Source organism: Hippocampus guttulatus, chromosome 13 (genome assembly GCF_054856545.1).
Source record: "Hippocampus guttulatus isolate MCC_2025c chromosome 13, RoL_Hgut_1.0, whole genome shotgun sequence".
Lineage (NCBI taxonomy): Eukaryota > Metazoa > Chordata > Actinopteri > Syngnathiformes > Syngnathidae > Hippocampus > Hippocampus guttulatus.
This window is the reverse complement of record NC_141273.1, coordinates 15,862,143-15,882,627: the sequence shown is the minus strand read 5'-3', so window position 1 is coordinate 15,882,627 and position 20,485 is coordinate 15,862,143. Positions and strand designations below refer to the sequence as shown.

Genomic DNA, 20,485 nt, shown 5'->3' with positions numbered 1-20,485 from the left:
TTTTAAGACCCAACGGAAGGCACGATAAAGTTTTGCCGTGCGACTCATCAAGTAATGCTCTTTTACCTTTTAAACAAAAAAAATGTTTTTTTTAAATTCATCAAATGTCATCGTCTTGGCCTTGTTGGCACCTTGGGACAACTTTGAAAATAACACAAGGAAGCTGAAGGTGTAAATGGATGTCAGACGAGACAAGAGGAGGGCAGATATCCGCCGCTTTTTTTATCAGCAGAACCCTGTTGGACACAAAAACACACGCAAAAAAACCAAACAAACAAACCATGTCATTCACATTTTTTTTTTAAATGCAAACCGATACGTTCCCTATCCCAACCGGGGTTGACTGTATATCAAACGAGACTACGATTGTCTGGGCTGACCTTCACACTCGAACGCTTGCAAGGCGCTGGTATAGGAGGGGCCCAGCCAGGAGGTGAAGCCCCCGAGGACCCTGAGCAGGTAACGGGTGGAGTCGCTGAACATCACGTCGGAGTCGGAGTAGCCGGAAGAGCTGAACATGCTGAAGCCGTCTGTAGCGTTAGCAAACACGTTCTGGCGGAGCAAAGGAGAGCAAGAACAGCAAATGGATGGCAGGGACAGACTGTGTGATGAACAATGAATGAAATGGACGGATGGGAAGATGGACAGATATTTTTGGGAGATGGAAGCATGGATGACTGGCAGGCTGGAAGAGCGGATGAGTCGTGCAATGACGGATAATAAAAAGATGGATGGGCAGGCGGCACAAAACGAGTTTGCGAAGATGACCTGCAGTCGTTCCAGGAACTTCCAGATGCGGCACTTTTCCTTTTGGCGCACCACCACTCCGTTGGCGGGCACGGCCGCCAGGTGGCAGCGGCGGAAGTCGTCCAGGTCGGCCTCGGTGCCGTCGGGGCAAAGGAGCTTCAGGTCCTCGGCCTCCACGTCCAGAGCCCACGAGTCCTGGTTCCTGCCTGGATGTGAGGTGAGGCCACAGGATTTCAGAAGGCTGAGGCGTGGGGAATTTCGTTGTCCAGGAAAAAAAATCCAGGATACTTAAGAGGATATCGGTAAGTTATTGAAACCCTAACCCTAAATTGAAAGCCTACTTTAAATACCCAAACCCTACTTTGAAACGCTAACCCATATTTCAAACCAAACATTGAAACCCTTTCCCTAGTTTGAAACCCAACACTGAAACCTTAACCCTAATTTGAAACCCTAATTCTAGTTTGAAACCTTAACCCTAGTTTGAAATCCTAAACTGAATTTGAAACCCTAATCTTAGTTTGCAACACTACAATGAAACCCTAACCCGAGTTTATAACCCTACTTTGAAACCCTACATTGAAACCCTAACCCTAGTTTGAAATCCTAACCCAAATTTGAAACCCTAACCCAACGTGTTAATGGAGGGCATATCCATCTGTCTGTCTTCAGGCACGCATATCTGCGATGTGTGTTTTCAATACTCACCATCCGAATTGTCAAAGACGGTGGTGTGTTTGACAAAAGCCACGTCGCCGAGATTCTCTGCCACGCACCTTGGAAAGAAGGAAACACATTGCCCGGGATGCGGTTCCTGTCATGGTGAGAGACGGCGTACCTGAGGGCGCCCGCCTCGCCGTAGTGCCTCTCTCGAGGGTTGCTGGCGCAGATGTGTCGATCGTTGTCATCGCCGATGCAGGCCTCGCACAGGTTCTTTGGGTTGTTGCCTTGGGGGTCGTGTTGGGGGTCTTTGACGCCGGGCACACAGCTGTAGCCGAACAAGTTCCCCACCGCTGGAGCGCGGTGGATACGGGAAGTAGCGCGCGCACACACACACACACACACACACACACACACTTTTTTTTTCCAGCTGACAGCTTCCATTCCATTCATCTCAAAATACACAAATAATATCAAAATATTTTCATATGTAATTAGAACAGAACACAGTTTTTGAAGGTATCATTAAGAATAACAAAATAGTCGCATCAAATTGAAAATGAATGCTATAATAACCACAATATTATTAATAATAATTAAAGTTGTTCTGGCTCCTGAAGATCCATTTAACATTTGTTTCCTATTTTCTATAACTAAAGAGCTGCTTATTGTGTAAGGTTAATTCGTTATTGTGAAGGGCACACCGGACGTTGTGGAGTGAGACACTTCCGGTTGCACCGCTTCCGCTTCCAACGTTGCACTTGGAACCTCCGAACGATGGACTGCTACTTCGTGTCGTCGGCCAAGCACAGCCTGTATGTAAATATTTTATGTATATGTATGCCATATTATTAATTCGTGGGGTGTGTTCATCGTGGATTTACATTTGTGGGGCGTTTCTATTGTTTAGTTCGCATTTATGCATAGCGATTAGCATATTATCGTATTAGCTCGTTAGCGTCACATGTCAGATCAGTGGGGCACATTGTTTTACCACGTTTTACGTTGCAACGTGGAAGTGTTTTTATGTCTGTCTGTTCCTGTTTTACACTTTCTTGACTCGCTGGTGAATAAATCGCCGGAAATATCAACGGTGTAGTCATTGAAGGAGTTGTCTGTCTGTCTTGACGCAACAGGGACGCGGCGAGGGCGGAACAAAAGTCATGAAAGTATTGAAATTAAAAACGAATAATAAAATACAACCAACTACCAGAAATACAAGCATTTATCAAAACATTCAAATCTAATTAAAAAGTATAGAACATTACTGTAATATTACTCCCCCAAAATTAAAAAGTTAAAATCAAGCAAATAACACGAATAAAAAGTTTGTCTAGTTTGAATCAAAAAGACAAATAATCATGACAACATCATAGTTATCTTAATAATAATAATAATACAAATGATAACAATTATTATAAAGTGAATTTGTAAAATAAAATAATGAAATCGAAAAAATATATAACTGGTAATTCACAGTTGGTCGCAAAAAAGTGCTCATTCCTCCTCCTTAGGCGATGTACCATGCCAGCTAACAATCTTGTGTCAGCCATTTGCAAAAAAAAAAAAAAAAAAAAAATTACATGTACATTACATGTTCTCACCGCGGGGGAAGTTGCACTGGTGTCCTGGGCTGATCTGCGAGGTGTTGAGCAGGTAGCCAACAGGCACGGTCCAACCCACCGTCGTGCGGATGCCCGGGTGGCACGAGCTGCGTTCGTGCATCTCCAGCAGGGACAAGTCGGACGTCGAGCGGCGAGCCAACGCCACCACGTAGTAGCTCACGCCATCTGGCCGACAGATCCATCGGGACGGGACGATGACTCATGTGGGTTAAACTTTTGAAAGTCGAGTTTTTCTGCACAACAACTAACGGCTTGTGGTGACAACAAATGACCCCCCCCCCCCCCCCCACATTAACCCACCAGGATTGTATCTTTGGCTATCATACAACATGATGATGATGTGAGAGATCTATCAGCTGCATTCCTACCCACTCCATTGAGGGACTCCCCGGCTGCGACCTCCAGGCCGTGACACAGGCCCGCAGCGTAGATGTCATCCGCAAACATGGAGGCCGCGTCAGCGCTCCCATTCTGAGAAAATTTTTTAAAAAATACAATTTTTGTTTCCCCATTTTCAAGTGAATGCCAAGTCAAATGCCCAAAGTTACACTTTCTCGGGTGTGTTTGTCGACGTACTTGTATTTTCTCCATGCAGTCTCTGGCGTTGAGGCCTCGCACGCATTGCAAAGTCCCTCGAATATTCCGAGCGGTGGCGTTCCCGGACAGGTCGGCGCACTTCTGCGCCTCCGCGTCCGATATGACGCACCACGACACTTGGGCACGCAAATACACATGAGAAAGTGTCGTCGTTAGATATTGTAAGGTATGGTGTCAAACTCAAGGCCCGGGGGCCAGATCTGGCCCCGCCACATCATTTTATGTGGCCCGTGAAAGCAAATCAAACATGTGAACTTCTGTGATTCTTGCTAAAATCGGAACCAAATTTTCAACTTCTCATTTGTAAAAAATAAAAGAATTATTATCACCATTTTCTTGTCACCAAACCACTCATTACCTAACTTACACAATAGTCGAATAAACTGTTCTTCCTGACTCCTGTATATAGTTTCAGTCATATCGGCATTCCAAGGGAAACGGTAACTTTAATGTGGCCCGTGACAAAAATGAGTTTGACACCCCAGTTGTCATGAATCAACCAGTCATTAAATCTCTTCATTTGATGATTTTATTGTCAAAATTTAGGAATTTAAAGAAGATAGTGAAGAGTTCCTAAGATGCCCTGAATGAGCTAAACACTTTCAAGATGGAGTAGTTATGAAATGAGGAAAGAGGATGTAAAGATGTCAAATCTCTTCATTCAGACATCGTATCGGGAGAAAAAAAGGGAATTTTGGAATGTGCAATTGTTGTGTGTGTGTGTCCTGAACGAGTTTGAAGGTGGATTGCTTTGAATTTATCATGATGCGGTTGATTTCAAAAGGATTTTTATTTATTTTTTAATTTACAACCAAACAACAACAACAAAACGGCGATGCTCCTACCTGTTGTCTTGGGATTGGCGACACCGCTGACAGAAAGCAAGTGCAGCACGAATATCCAAGTTGACGTTGCCCCGAAAAGCTCCATGTCCGCTCTGGTCAGGCCAGTCAGGATGCAAAGCATCAAGATTTCACCGCAAGGCTGGGGGGGAGGGGGGGGGGGGGTCGCTCAAGCGAAAATCTTAGGCCACATTATTCCCGGTGTCTAATCCGATTTCCATCAGTGGATAGGATAGCAGGGATAGTGTTTCCCCTTCATGTGGAAGGGGGTGGGGGTGCTTCAGGTCACTAAGAGCAGACTGGCAGTCTTTAATTAAGAAAAAAAAATTGCGGACAATGCGGCTCTGTGAAGAGCACAGGTAGTGGTGGGCGATCAACAGTATGAGCAGCACTGCTCCTCGACGGACAGGCAAAGCCAAATAAATGCAGCAGCTGCACGGCGGGAAAACAAGGACGCATCTAACTTGGAGACGGGCGTGCGATACAGTACCGTTATTTTACTCTGTTTTATCTGTGGTTTTATTATTCTTGTTTTGGTTGGAAAGTGTCCTTGAGTGTCTTGAAAGGCGCTTATAAATGAAATGTATTTTTGTTATTATTATTGAAAAGAGGTGAAAAACGATTTTCCGATTCAAATCGGTTTTCGTGACGTCCCGAGTAGTTTGACAAAGAGAAAGGAGGCTGAAATGAATGTCACTTGAGCTGTGGAAGCCCGGTGGAGACATGAAAAGGCACATTGTTTTAGTGCAACTTTGAAGAAAACATTTGGGAGGGTTCTACCATACGATCCTCCAAGTGCACACATGAGCGAACAAGGAAGCGCCGAGCATACTTCTCAAATCGCACCTGCTCTCAAAGAGTCCCACATAGAAAATTGTATTTCTAATCGTTTATCTATTCAGTAAAATACACAGAATAATTGATCGAATGAAATAAACAATTTTACGTATACATTTTGTATTTATTATATTGAGTGAGTGCGACACGGTGGTCGACTGGTTAGCATGTGCAGAGGTCATGGGTTCAAAAAAAGTGCATTGAATGCTTGTTTTGATTTGTACAAATGATAGTAATTTACATACACATTCAGAGTTGTTACAGTCAAATACTATTTTATCAATAGTTACCATACATACTGTATGCATTTTTGCTCAGTTTACTGATCATCTTTAGTACACTATATCAAATGAGATTAAATTAAAAAAGTAAAATGTTTATTGTTTCGTTTTTAAACCCCACTTTATGCTACGTTGCCGGGTTTGATTATTTCCAGTTAGATTAGTGTTCAATGTATCAAACTGGGCTGGGAGAAAACAACTAAAAACAGGGTGGCAGTAACAGATAATTTTAGAAAGGGCTTTATTTGACTTCAAATGTTCAGCAGAGGTAGCACACATTTTGGCATTGACAAAAAAAAAAAGCTCATGAAATCTGGTTAAGAAATGACCAAGTTGCGACTGAAATTCAATATCAATGCATTGTCCCCCGCCTACTGCCCGAAGACGGCTGGGATAGGCTCCAGCACCCCCCGCGACCCTAGTGAGGATCAAGCGGTTCGGAAAATGGATGGATGGATGCATTGGCTTTGATGGCAATTTGTCCCTTCCAACATGGCCGCAAAGTAGGCTACAGTGCGCTGACGTATCGGCATGTGACCATTCGAAGGACTCATTTCGTATTGCTTGGGGCATACTGTATATGTGTGTGTACGAAGTTGGGTAACAACTTATCTTAGTTTGTCGAGGAAGTGTGTGTACGAAGTTGGGTAACAACTTATCTTAGTTTGTCGAGGAAAACGCTTTTTGCATCGCAATTTGGGCACGCTGCGTTTCACTCATCGCGGAAGTCACCGGCCCACAATGCACCTGGGTTGTTGTGACGTCAAGTGAGGCTGGAACAAAACAAGCGTGCGAGTAGGTGGGCAGTAGTGATGGGATTTTCGGCTCTTCGGTGATCCGGTTCATTTGGATCGGCTCAGTGAAAAGGGTCCACTTCTTTTTGGCTCTCAAACGGCTGTTTTAACTTTAGCTTTTCTTTTAAATATTTATGACAAATTTAGCATACATTTTGATAAATGACTTGGTGAACTAAATATTGCACTCTACTGACTGCAAATAGCAACAATTATTAAGCAAAGAAATTACTTTTTACTTATTTTATTGAACATTAAAAAGGCTCCAAACAATAAACAAGCAACAAAATTAAACTTCAACCAACAACAATGAAACATGCTGCATCATAACAAAAATAGTGAGTATTAACTGCAACAGCAGAAGTGAACAAAACAAACATAAGCTACTCCTTGCTTTATTTTAACAAACATAAGCTACTCCTTGCTTTATTTTAAATTTGCAGTCAACAAAACTTAATACTTAAACTTGGAATACTTCAATTTGTCCAGTCTTTGAGAACACCCTCTCTGATGGGACAGATGTTGTTGCTACAATGCACAATCTACTCTCCATTACTTTGATCAAACGGGGGTAGACGGAAGATCGGTATTTCCACCAGCTCAGTGGATCAGCTGCCCTTGAAATTTGAGGTTCTTCAAGATATGCCCTAATTTAGTGTTTTGTGTTTTTGCACGCTTAGTTTATACTGCAAATTAGATTCAGATTGCTTGCCAAATGCCTTTGTGGTTTCCCGGACAGTAGGGGGCGATATGAACGAAAGACATCGTCTTCTTTACCAAGAAGAAGAATAAGTACAAGCACAAGAATGGTACCACATCCGACTCAATGAGCAAGTTCTTCCGCTGTCCGCAAGCCCTGTTCTCTGAGTAATTTTAACATTTTAAACTGACTTCGCAGTTTATTTCTGAGTGTATAGATGTCGACAATTGGGGAGAGTTATTACGACACGTTGCTCCTTTAATTTTCTTGTTGTGACTCAACGTAAAAAGACAACGTCAGCAAAGGGGGCAGTGAGCGAGCACGCCGCCGTCAAGTAGACCTCAGCTGTCAATTAAAAAACAATCGCGAACAGCGTTTGACTTGAATACTATTCTGTATATTTTCCACACCAAAGATGCTATCAGCAGTGGAAGTGTGATGGATTCACATGGGGGGGGGGGCAGATTTGTTTCAAAACAATTTCCACAAATGCACCCGTGACTTTGTTCATTTGTTTTTCGAAAGGAGGTTGCTCATTGTACTTTAGGTGTGGGGAGAGAGCCGCGAGTGGATCTCTCAAACAAATGCATTGCGAGTGCGGGCACGTTTGGGAATGGACGGGTTGAAAGTAAAAGTCTGCCACTTTACGAATCATGACTCAAATTAATGTAGCCGGGTCTTTGGAAAGACTGGACTGGACACAAAATAATTTTTAGGTGGGCTTTATTCCCGACTGAACAATGAAAAATTGTTCAGCATTAAGATGAAAGACTGAGATGTTAACTGAATTTTAAAAGAGTTGGAAAAGGGATCTAAGAGATCAAAGAAAATTATCTAACAGATTAAGGAAAATTTCACCATAATAAACAACAGCAGTGGCTTGTCGACACTTTCCGGCATGTTGGGTGTATACAAAACACGTGAAAAAACACAAATGATCTCCCCTGCTATACAGCTGTTCACATGACTCACTAGCGGCAGATTTCAAACTCCAAACCACGATATTTTGCTCTGAATATCGCCAGGGTTACAACGATGATCATGGGTGTATCAAGTTGGGACAAGCAGTAGGCACAGTTCAACGACTACCCTCCTTCACGTGCATGTCACCCTTACTTAGCTTCCTGGTCTGATTCCCACACGCTCTATATGTTCCCGCATGTTTTCATCTAGCGTGGCTCTTAAAGTGACAGTGCTACATTTGTTAAACAAGGCAGCATTCACTACACAAGTCTAAGTATGGTTCACCTGGTTACATTAAAAAGAAAAAAAAGAAACAACTTTTTTTTGAATGGACTACAGTGTGTGACTTTCCACTTTTGTTTTGTTTTTCTGCCTGACCAGATGAGATTACTGGGCTAAAAGCGCAGTCGCCAGACGGAGGACATGCGGAAGGGACACCGACCTGCATTTGGACACGCGTGAGTATCGAGCTGTGTGGTGTGCTTGAAGAGCTGATGTCTGATGTTACGTTGCACCACAAGGTGGAGGTGAGTGTGCCCGCCTGTCTATCTGTCACTCAACTTAAACTTCTGCTTCGTGTACTGCACAACAATGTCAACTCCACATAGACAACCCGAGCATCATCAAGCACTTCTGGAATATGTTTTTAAACCTTGAAGTGGACCAAGTTAGCTTAAAAATGTGTCTATGTATCAGTGATGTGTTCCTCAAGCCGGTCCTTGGCCTCGAGGACCGAAGGGCGGTCCTTGGTCCTTGGCCTTGGCCTTGGAGTCAAGTCCTTGGTCCTTGGCCTTGGCCTCGGAGTCAAGTCCTTGGCCTTGGCCAAGGGTTGCCGGTCCTCGGACACAACGAGGGATTAGAGCCTCTAATCCTTCGTCCACAGGTATAAAAAGGGCCAGAGGACCGCAGAAATCATAAAGAAATCAAACAAAATCCATCTAGGGAAACCCACGTTGATGACTTTATCTGGCACTTTAAAAGGGGCGGCGCTGCCACTGACAGTCAGTACAACGTGTAAAGAGCGGCATCACAGTTAATTTCAATCACGGTTCGTTCCTAGAATGTTTGTTTGAACCAAGTAATTTGCGTTACAGCTGGAGTCAATAATGTCGGCACTTCACTTCCGGATTTGGCCATTGGGATTTGGAGTCCTTTTGCTCGATTCCAGTTATGTTTGCTGAATGCTTTCTCATGTTTGGAATAATGAATATTGATAATACATAGTTTAAAGTCATGGTTGATTTTAATTATTTATTATTATTGTGAACTTGAAGGTTACAATAATGCCACTTATCCGTTTTTAGACGAAAAAAACGACCATGTTATATAGTAAGGCGTTTTTAGATGAAAAAAAATGACCATGTGTCGTCAGGCGTTTTTAGCCGAAAAAAAGGACCACGTATAGTAAGGTGTTTTTAGCCGAAAAAAACGACCACGCATAGTCAGGCGTTTTTAGCCAAAAAAACCCCCCATGTCTCGTAAGCCGATTTTAGCCGAAAAAAACGACCATGTACTGTATATAGTAAGGCGTTTTTAGCCGAAAAAAAACACCATGTGTAGTAAGGCGTGTTTAGCCAGAAAAAACGACCATGAATAGAAAGGCGTTTTAACTTAAAAAAAAAAAAACGACCGTGTATAGGAAGGTGTTTTTAGCTGAAAAAAACCGACCATGTATAGTGTGTATAATGAGGCGTTTTTAGACGAAAAAAAAAAACGACCATGTATAGGAAGGCGTTTTTAGCCGAAAAAAACAACCATGTATAGTAAGGCTTTTTAACCCAAAAAAAACCGACCATGTAGAGTAAGGCGTTTTTCGCCGAAAATAACGACCATGTATAATAAGGCGTTTTGAGATGAAAAAAACGACCATGTATAGTAAGGCGTTTTTAGCCGAAAAAAACGACCATGTATATATAGTAAGGCGTTTTTAGCCGAAAAAAAAAACGACCATGTATAGTAAGGCATTTTTCACCCGAAAAAAACGACATAGTATATATAGTAAGGCGTTTTTAGCCTGGAAAAAACGACATAGGATAGATAGTAAGGCGTTTTTAGCCCGAAAAAAATGACCATGTGCACTTTGGCCTTTTTAGCCGTAAAAACCCCCCGGCTGAGAACGCCTTACTATACATGGTCCTTTTTTTCCGATAAAAACGTCTTACTATACATAGTTGGGTTTTTTTCGGCTAAAAACGCCCTACGACACATGGTCGTGATTTTTGGCTAAAAACGGCGAACTAGACATGTTCGTTTTTTTGGGTTAAAACGCCTATACTATACTATAAATGGTCGTTTTTTTTCGGGCTAAAAAAAGCCTTACTAAACATGGTGGGGGGGTTTTCGGCTAAAAACGCCTTACGACACATGGTTATGAAATTTGGCTAGAACGGCTGACTGTATACATGGTCGTTTTTTTAAGTTAGATTGTGGTGATGTGTTTAAAATGAAGTTGAGTTGAAGTGTTCTTTGTAATCAAGCTTTATTACTTTTGCACAGTAGACAATCACAAAAGCAGAGGAAAAAGTTGCAAGTTGGATGGCAGTCTGCTTGTTGCTGGGCGGCGCAGTGGTCAGCTCTTGAGAAGAACGTGGGACAGGTGTGTTGACCTGAGAGGAAAGGCGTCCGTGAGTTACACCCAAGTCAATTTCTTGTGCAGACAAAGATGTGGTGGGTGTGAAATATACCAGGAAGAGAGACTCTGTGTTGGGTCTTTTGAGAGCAGAAAGCCGATCATGTTTACTGCTGCCTGGGGGAGAAAAAAAACAAGTCAAAAAAGTAGTCATGATGGTGCATTGAACGAGTGTAAATGTCTCCTACTTTTCAGGCTGTCCCAAAGTTTGACCTCAGCACCTTGCGAATAACAGGAAGAAGAGCAAAAAGTGTTGCCTGCAGGTCTGTGCTCTTAGGTGGACTATGGCATGAGCAGGTTACTCCCTCTTGTGGCACGGAGGACCCAAGAACAATCTTGGCGGTGAGCAGCTTACTCCCTCTTGTGGCACGGAGGACCCAAGAACAATCTTCCTTCAACTCTGAATAATGAAATGAGGCTTGTTGAAATGAGACTTCTTACCAGCTCGGTTCGCCTGATCACCACGCGAGGTCTTTTACCATTCGGCCATTCTGCTGCGAAAACATAATCCCTGCCAACACCTTACAACAGGGGTGTCCAAAGTCGGTCCCCAAGGGCTGCTGTCCTGCCTGTTTTCCAGCTTTCCCAGAAGCAACACACCTGATTCAAACAATCAAGGTCGTTCTAATGCTGCTTCAGAGCTGGCTGATGAGCTGATCATCTGAATCAGGTGTTGCAGGCGGCAGAGCTGGAAAACAGGCAGGACAGTGGCCCTCCAGGCCCGGAGCTGGACATGTCTGCCTTACAAACAAAGGAGAGTGTTATAATATGTGTAAGGGAATAAAGTATTCACTTGTCCTTTATCGTGTCTGCTGTGTTGAGTCAGTCTCAGTGACAGACTGCTGTTGTCTTCTTCTCTGATCAAAACAGTGTGGATTTTCCATGAATTGCACCGTATTAAAAATATTCATTCCGCATTTTTTCACTTTAAAATTATCCAGCGGGCCTGATCAAACCTCCTTGAGGGCCGTATGTTTACAACCCTGATGTACAGTAAGACGTTTTAACCTGAAAATAACGACCATGTATAGTAAGGTGTTTTTAGACGAAAAAAACGACCATGTATAGTAAGGCGTTTTGAGCCGAAAAAAACGACCATGTAGTAAGGCGTTTTGAGCCAAAAAAAACGACCATGTAGTAAGGCGTTATTAGCCGAAAAAAACGACCATGTATAGTAAGGCGTTTTGAGCTGAAAAAAACGACCATGTATAGTAAGGCGTTTTGAGCTGAAAAAACCACCATGTATAGTAAGACGTTTTGAGCCGAAAAAAAACGACCATGTATAGTAAAACGTTTTTCGACGAAAAAAAAAAAGACCATGTAGAGTAAGGCGTTTTGAGCCGAAAAAAACAACCATGTATATAGTAAGGCGTTTTTAGCCGAAAAAAAACGACCATGTATAGTAAGACGTTTTGAGCCGAAAAAAACGACCATGTATAGTAAAACGTTTTTAGACGAAAAAAAAACGACCATGTATAGTAAGGCGTTTTTAGACGAAAAAAAACGACCATGTAGAGTAAGGGGTTTTTCGACGAAAAAACGACCATGTATAGTAAGGCGTTTTGAGCTGAAAAAACCACCATGTATAGTAAGACGTTTTGAGCCGAAAAAAAACGACCATGTATAGTAAAACGTTTTTCGACGAAAAAAAAAAAGACCATGTAGAGTAAGGCGTTTTGAGCCGAAAAAAACAACCATGTATATAGTAAGGCGTTTTTAGCCGAAAAAAAACGACCATGTATAGTAAGGCGTTTTGAGCTGAAAAAAACGACCATGTATAGTAAAACGTTTTTAGACGAAAAAAACCGACCATGTATCGTAAGGCGTTTTTCGACTAAAAAAAAACGACCATGTATAGTAAGGCGTTTTTAGACGAAAAAAAACGACCATGTAGAGTAAGGCTTTGTGAGCCGAAAAAAACCGACCATGGATAGGAAGGCGTTTTTCGATGAAAAAAAAAACGACCATGTATAGTAAGGCGTTTTTAGATGAAAAGAACGACCATGTATAGTAAGGCGTTTTTAGCCGAAAAAAACCCGACCATGTATAGTAAGGCGTTTTGAGCCGAAAAAAACGACCATGTATAGTAAGGGGTTTTTCGACGAAAAAAACGACCATGTATAGAAAGGCATTTTTCGACGAAAAAAAACCGACCATGTATCGTAAGGCGTTTTTCGACTAAAAAAAAACGACCATGTATAGTAAGGCGTTTTTAGCCGAAAAAAACGACCATGTATAGTAAGGCGTTTTTAGACGAAAAAAAACGACCATGTAGAGTAAGGCGTTGTGAGCCGAAAAAAACCGACCATGGATAGGAAGGCGTTTTTCGATGAAAAAAAAAACGACCATGTATAGTAAGGCGTTTTTAGATGAAAAGAACGACCATGTATAGTAAGGCGTTTTTAGCCGAAAAAAACCCGACCATGTATAGTAAGGCGTTTTGAGCCGAAAAAAACGACCATGTATAGTAAGGGGTTTTTCGACGAAAAAAACGACCATGTATAGAAAGGCATTTTTCGACGAAAAAAAACCGACCATGTATCGTAAGGCGTTTTTCGACTAAAAAAAAACGACCATGTATAGTAAGGCGTTTTTAGCCGAAAAAAAAACGACAATGTATAGTAAGGCGTTTTTAGCCGAAAAAAACAACCATGTATAGTAAGGCGTTTTGAGCCGAAAAAAAAACGACCATGTAGATAGAGTAAGGCTTTGTGAGCCGAAAAAAACCGACCATGGATAGGAAGACGTTTTTCGATGAAAAAAAAACGACCATGTATAGTAAGGCGTTTTTAGATGAAAAAATGACCATGTTTAGTAAGGCATTTTTAGCCCGAAAAAAACGACCATGTATAGTAAGGCGTTTTTAGCCCAAAAAAAAGACCATGTATAGTATGGTGTTTTTCGCCCGAAAAAAACAACATAGTATAGTAAGGCGTTTTTAGCCCGCAAAAAACGACCATGTATATATATATAGTAAGGCGTTTTTTGCCCGAAAAAAACGACCATGTATAGTAAGGCGTTTTTCGCCTGAAAAACCCCCACCATGTATAGTAAGGCATTTTCACCCGAAAAAAACGACATAGTATATATAGTAAGGCGTTTTTAGCCTGAAAAAAACGACATAGGATAGATAGTAAGGCGTTTTTAGCCCGAAAAAAAACGACCATGTATAGTAAGGCATTTTTAGCCCGAAAGAAATGACATAGAATAGTAAGGCGTTTTTAGCCCGAAAAAAACAACCATGTATATAGTAAGGCGTTTTTAGCCCCAAAAAACCGACATAGTATAGTAAGGCGTTTTTAGCCCGAAAAAACGACATAGTATAGTAAGAAGTTTTTCGCCCGAAAAAAACGACCATGTATAGTAAGGTGTTTTTCGCCCGAAAAAAACGACATAGTATAGTAAGTCGTTTTTAGCCCGAAAAAAACGACCATGTATAGTAAGACGTTTTTAGCCCGAAAAAAAACGACCATGTATAGTAACGCCTTTTTAGCACAAAAAACGACCATGTATAGTAAGGCGTTTTTAGCCCGAAAAAAATGACATAGAATAGTAAGGCGTTTTTAGCCCGAAAAAAACAACCATGTATATAGTAAGGCGTTTTTAGCCCCAAAAAACCGACATAGTATAGTAAGGCGTTTTTAGCCCGAAAAAACGACATAGTATAGTAAGAAGTTTTTCGCCCGAAAAAAACGACCATGTATAGTAAGGTGTTTCTCGCCCGAAAAAAACGACATAGTATAGTAAGTCGTTTTTAGCCCGAAAAAAACGACCATGTATAGTAAGACGTTTTTAGCCCGAAAAAAACGACCATGTATAGTAACGCCTTTTTAGCACAAAAAAACGACCATGTATAGTAAGGCGTTTTTAGCCCGAAAAAAATGACATAGAATAGTAAGGCGTTTTTAGCCCGAAAAAAACAACCATGTATAGTAAGGCGTTTTTAGCCCAAAAAAAACCGACATAGTATAGTAAGGCGTTTTTAGCCCGAAAAAAACGCCATAGTATAGTAAGAAGTTTTTCGCCCGAAAAAAACGACCATGTATAGTAAGACGTTTTTAGCCCGAAAAAAACGACCATGTATAGTAACGCCTTTTTAGCACAAAAAAACGACCATGTATAGTAAGGCGTTTTTAGCCCGAAAGAAATGACATAGAATAGTAAGGCGTTTTTAGCCCGAAAAAAACAACCATGTATATAGTAAGGCGTTTTTAGCCCCAAAAAACCGACATAGTATAGTAAGGCGTTTTTAGCCCGAAAAAAACGACATAGTATAGTAAGAAGTTTTTCGCCCGAAAAAAACGACCATGTATAGTAAGGTGTTTTTCGCCCGAAAAAAACGACATAGTATAGTAAGTCGTTTTTAGCCCGAAAAAAACGACCATGTATAGTAAGACGTTTTTAGCCCGAAAAAAACGACCATGTATAGTAACGCCTTTTTAGCACACAAAAACGACCATGTATAGTAAGGCGTTTTTAGCCCGAAAAAAATGACATAGAATAGTAAGGCGTTTTTAGCCCGAAAAAAACAACCATGTATAGTAAGGCGTTTTTAGCCCAAAAAAACCGACATAGTATAGTAAGGTGTTTTTAGCCCGAAAAAAACGACATAGTATAGTAAGAAGTTTTTCGCCCGAAAAAAACGACCATGCATAGTAAGGTGTTTTTCGCCCGAAAAAAACGACCATGTAAGGCGTTTTTTTCGTTTTTCGCCCAAAAAAAATGACATAAGGCGTTTTTATTCCGAAAAAAAACGACCATGTATAGTAAGGCGTTTTTCGCCTGAAAAACCCCCACCATGTATAGTAAGGCATTTTTCACCCGAAAAAAACGACATAGTATATATAGTAAGGCGTTTTTAGCCTGAAAAAAAACGACATAGGATAGATAGTAAGGCGTTTTTAGCCCGAAAAAAACAACCATGTATATAGTAAGGCGTTTTTAGCCCCAAAAAACCGACATAGTATAGTAAGGCGTTTTTAGCCCGAAAAAAACGACATAGTATAGTAAGAAGTTTTTCGCCCGAAAAAAACGACCATATATAGTAAGGTGTTTTTCGCCCGAAAAAAACGACATAGTATAGTAAGTCGTTTTTAGCCCGAAAAAAACGACCATGTATAGTAAGACGTTTTTAGCCCGAAAAAAACGACCATGTATAGTAACGCCTTTTTAGCACAAAAAAACGACCATGTATAGTAAGGCGTTTTTAGCCCGAAAAAAATGACATAGAATAATAGTAAGGCGTTTTTAGCCCGAAAAAACAACCATGTATATAGTAAGGCGTTTTTAGCCCCAAAAAACCGACATAGTATAGTAAGGCGTTTTTAGCCCGAAAAAACGACATAGTATAGTAAGAAGTTTTTCGCCCGAAAAAAACGACCATATATAGTAAGGTGTTTTTCGCCCGAAAAAAACGACATAGTATAGTAAGTCGTTTTTAGCCCGAAAAAAACGACCATGTATAGTAAGACGTTTTTAGCCCGAAAAAAACGACCATGTATAGTAACGCCTTTTTAGCACAAAAAAACCGACATAGTATAGTAAGGTGTTTTTAGCCCGAAAAAAACGACATAGTATAGTAAGAAGTTTTTCGCCCGAAAAAAACGACCATGCATAGTAAGGTGTTTTTCGCCCGAAAAAAACGACCATGTAAGGCGTTTTTTTCGTTTTTCGCCCAAAAAAAACGACATAAGGCGTTTTTATTCCGAAAAAAACGACCATGTATAGTAAGGCGTTTTTCGCCTGAAAAACCCCCACCATGTATAGTAAGGCATTTTTCACCCGAAAAAAACGACATAGTATATATAGTAAGGCGTTTTTAGCCTGAAAAAAAACGACATAGGATAGATAGTAAGGCGTTTTTAGCCCGAAAAAAACAACCATGTATATAGTAAGGCGTTTTTAGCCCCAAAAAACCGACATAGTATAGTAAGGCGTTTTTAGCCCGAAAAAACGACATAGTATAGTAAGAAGTTTTTCGCCCGAAAAAAACGACCATATATAGTAAGGTGTTTTTCGCCCGAAAAAAACGACATAGTATATATAGTAAGGCGTTTTTAGCCTGAAAAAAAACGACATAGGATAGATAGTAAGGCGTTTTTAGCCCGAAAAAAACAACCATGTATATAGTAAGGCGTTTTTAGCCCCAAAAAACCGACATAGTATAGTAAGGCGTTTTTAGCCCGAAAAAACGACATAGTATAGTAAGAAGTTTTTCGCCCGAAAAAAACGACCATATATAGTAAGGTGTTTTTCGCCCGAAAAAAACGACATAGTATAGTAAGTCGTTTTTAGCCCGAAAAAAACGACCATGTATAGTAAGACGTTTTTAGCCCGAAAAAAACGACCATGTATAGTAACGCCTTTTTAGCACAAAAAAACGACCATGTATAGTAAGGCGTTTTTAGCCCGAAAAAAATGACATAGAATAATAGTAAGGCGTTTTTAGCCCGAAAAAACAACCATGTATATAGTAAGGCGTTTTTAGCCCCAAAAAACCGACATAGTATAGTAAGGCGTTTTTAGCCCGAAAAAACGACATAGTATAGTAAGAAGTTTTTCGCCCGAAAAAAACGACCATATATAGTAAGGTGTTTTTCGCCCGAAAAAAACGACATAGTATAGTAAGTCGTTTTTAGCCCGAAAAAAACGACCATGTATAGTAAGACGTTTTTAGCCCGAAAAAAACGACCATGTATAGTAACGCCTTTTTAGCACAAAAAAACCGACATAGTATAGTAAGGTGTTTTTAGCCCGAAAAAAACGACATAGTATAGTAAGAAGTTTTTCGCCCGAAAAAAACGACCATGCATAGTAAGGTGTTTTTCGCCCGAAAAAAACGACCATGTAAGGCGTTTTTTTCGTTTTTCGCCCAAAAAAAACGACATAAGGCGTTTTTATTCCGAAAAAAACGACCATGTATAGTAAGGCGTTTTTCGCCTGAAAAACCCCCACCATGTATAGTAAGGCATTTTTCACCCGAAAAAAACGACATAGTATATATAGTAAGGCGTTTTTAGCCTGAAAAAAAACGACATAGGATAGATAGTAAGGCGTTTTTAGCCCGAAAAAAACAACCATGTATATAGTAAGGCGTTTTTAGCCCCAAAAAACCGACATAGTATAGTAAGGCGTTTTTAGCCCGAAAAAACGACATAGTATAGTAAGAAGTTTTTCGCCCGAAAAAAACGACCATATATAGTAAGGTGTTTTTCGCCCGAAAAAAACGACATAGTATAGTAAGTCGTTTTTAGCCCGAAAAAAACGACCATGTATAGTAAGACGTTTTTAGCCCGAAAAAAACGACCATGTATAGTAACGCCTTTTTAGCACAAAAAAACGACCATGTATAGTAAGGCGTTTTTAGCCCGAAAAAAATGACATAGAATAATAGTAAGGCGTTTTTAGCCCGAAAAAACAACCATGTATAGTAAGGCGTTTTTAGCCCAAAAAAACCGACATAGTATAGTAAGGCGTTTTTAGCCCGAAAAAAAACGACATAGTATAGTAAGAAGTTTTTCTTACTATACGGTGTTTTTCGCCCGAAAAAAACGACATAGTATAGTAAGTCGTTTTTAGCCCGAAAAAAACGACCATGTATAGTAAGACGTTTTTAGCCCGAAAAAAACGACCATGTATAGTAACGCCTTTTTAGCACAAAAAAACGACCATGTATAGTAAGGCGTTTTTAGCCCGAAAAAAATGACATAGAATAGTAAGGCGTTTTTAGCCCGAAAAAAACAACCATGTATAGTAAGGCGTTTTTAGCCCAAAAAAACCGACATAGTATAGTAAGGCGTTTTTAGCCCGAAAAAAACGACATAGTATAGTAAGAAGTTTTTCGCCCGAAAAAAACGACCATGTATAGTAAGGTGTTTTTCGCCCGAAAAAAACGACATAGTATAGTAAGTCGTTTTTAGCCCGAAAAAAACGACCATGTATAGTAAGACGTTTTTAGCCCGAAAAAAACGACCATGTATAGTAACGCCTTTTTAGCACAAAAAAACGACCATGTATAGTAAGGCGTTTTTAGCCCGAAAAAAATGACATAGAATAGTAAGGCGTTTTTAGCCCGAAAAAAACAACCATGTATAGTAAGGCGTTTTTAGCCCAAAAAAACCGACATAGTATAGTAAGGCGTTTTTAGCCCGAAAAAAACGACATAGTATAGTAAGAAGTCTTTCGCCCGAAAAAAACGACCATGCATAGTAAGGTGTTTTTACCCAAAAAAAACGACCATGTAAGGCGTTTTTTTCATTTTTCGCCCAAAAAAAACGACATAAGGCGTTTTTATTCCGAAAAAAACGACCATGTATAGTAAGGCGTTTTTAGGCCGCAAAAAACGACCATGTATATATATATAGTAAGGCGTTTTTTGCCCGAAAAAAACGACCATGTATAGTAAGGCGTTTCTCGCCTGAAAACCCCCCACCATGTATAGTAAGGCATTTTCACCCGAAAAAAACGACATAGTATATATAGTAAGGCGTTTTTAGCCTGAAAAAAACGACATAGGATAGATAGTAAGGCATTTTTAGCCCGAAAGAAATGACATAGAATAGTAAGGCGTTTTTAGCCCGAAAAAAACAACCATGTATATAGTAAGGCGTTTTTAGCCCCAAAAAACCGACATAGTATAGTAAGGCGTTTTTAGCCCGAAAAAACGACATAGTATAGTAAGAAGTTTTTCGCCCGAAAAAAACGACCATGTATAGTAAGGTGTTTTTCGCCCGAAAAAAACGACATAGTATAGTAAGTCGTTTTTAGCCCGAAAAAAACGACCATGTATAGTAAGACGTTTTTAGCCCGAAAAAAAACGACCATGTATAGTAACGCCTTTTTAGCACAAAAAACGACCATGTATAGTAAGGCGTTTTTAGCCCGAAAAAAATGACATAGAATAGTAAGGCGTTTTTAGCCCGAAAAAAACAACCATGTATATAGTAAGGCGTTTTTAGCCCCAAAAAACCGACATAGTATAGTAAGGCGTTTTTAGCCCGAAAAAACGACATAGTATAGTAAGAAGTTTTTCGCCCGAAAAAAACGACCATGTATAGTAAGGTGTTTTTCGCCCGAAAAAAACGACATAGTATAGTAAGTCGTTTTTAGCCCGAAAAAAACGACCATGTATAGTAAGACGTTTTTAGCCCGAAAAAAACGACCATGTATAGTAACGCCTTTTTAGCACAAAAAAACGACCATGTATAGTAAGGCGTTTTTAGCCCGAAAAAAATGACATAGAATAGTAAGGCGTTTTTAGCCCGAAAAAAACAACCATGTATAGTAAGGCGTTTTTAGCCCAAAAAAAACCGACATAGTATAGTAAGGCGTTTTTAGCCCGAAAAAAACGCCATAGTATAGTAAGAAGTTTTTCGCCCGAAAAAAACGACCATGTATAGTAAGACGTTTTTAGCCCGAAAAAAACGACCATGTATAGTAACGCCTTTTTAGCACAAAAAAACGACCATGTATAGTAAGGCGTTTTTAGCCCGAAAGAAATGACATAGAATAGTAAGGCGTTTTTAGCCCGAAAAAAACAACCATGTATATAGTAAGGCGTTTTTAGCCCCAAAAAACCGACATAGTATAGTAAGGCGTTTTTAGCCCGAAAAAAACGACATAGTATAGTAAGAAGTTTTTCGCCCGAAAAAAACGACCATGTATAGTAAGGTGTTTTTCGCCCGAAAAAAACGACATAGTATAGTAAGTCGTTTTTAGCCCGAAAAAAACGACCATGTATAGTAAGACGTTTTTAGCCCGAAAAAAACGACCATGTATAGTAACGCCTTTTTAGCACAAAAAAACGACCAT

The 20,485-nt window shown here is 40.3% G+C and overlaps 1 protein-coding gene and 2 long non-coding RNA genes across 6 annotated transcripts; 1 reads left to right on the top strand and 2 right to left on the bottom strand.

Annotated features, from left to right (window-relative positions):
- Positions 1 to 90: 90 nt before the first annotated feature.
- On the bottom strand, positions 91 to 6,323 carry otomp (otolith matrix protein). Its single transcript, XM_086126776.1, has 9 exons — positions 4,475 to 6,323; positions 3,609 to 3,745; positions 3,401 to 3,503; positions 3,012 to 3,197; positions 1,586 to 1,760; positions 1,456 to 1,523; positions 769 to 953; positions 381 to 552; positions 91 to 236 (listed from the first exon to the last, which is right to left on the bottom strand). The coding sequence occupies exons 1-9, from the start codon at positions 4,593 to 4,595 to the stop codon at positions 226 to 228; spliced, it is 1,158 nt and encodes a 385-aa protein (XP_085982902.1). The 5' UTR covers positions 4,596 to 6,323; the 3' UTR covers positions 91 to 225.
- LOC147196606 (uncharacterized) lies at positions 2,129 to 11,478 on the top strand. Of its 4 annotated transcripts, XR_015102628.1 has the most exons (4): positions 7,169 to 7,250; positions 8,428 to 9,047; positions 9,141 to 10,642; positions 10,871 to 11,478. It is a non-coding gene; the product is annotated as an uncharacterized LOC147196606 (long non-coding RNA). The 4 variants fall into 4 exon arrangements; XR_015102629.1 differs by lacking the exon at positions 7,169 to 7,250 and adding an exon at positions 2,129 to 2,222 and having other exon boundaries at positions 8,428 to 10,642; XR_015102627.1 differs by having other exon boundaries at positions 8,428 to 10,642.
- LOC147196607 (uncharacterized) lies at positions 10,384 to 10,874 on the bottom strand. The gene is made up of 2 exons (XR_015102631.1): positions 10,731 to 10,874; positions 10,384 to 10,652 (listed from the first exon to the last, which is right to left on the bottom strand). It is a non-coding gene; the product is annotated as an uncharacterized LOC147196607 (long non-coding RNA).
- Positions 11,479 to 20,485: the final 9,007 nt, after the last annotated feature.

Bases quoted from the DNA above. Each gene is read 5' to 3' on its own strand.
- otomp (XM_086126776.1), bottom strand. From the start codon at position 4,595: ATGCTTTGCATCCTGACTGGCCTGACCAGAGCGGACATGGAGCTTTTC. The intron at 3,198-3,400 runs GTAGGAATGCAG...TCTGTCGGCCAG, and splicing joins GGAGTCCCTCAATGGAGTGG to ATGGCGTGAGCTACTACGTG. The intron at 553-768 runs GTCATCTTCGCA...TTGCTCCGCCAG, and splicing joins AGTTCCTGGAACGACTGCAG to AACGTGTTTGCTAACGCTAC.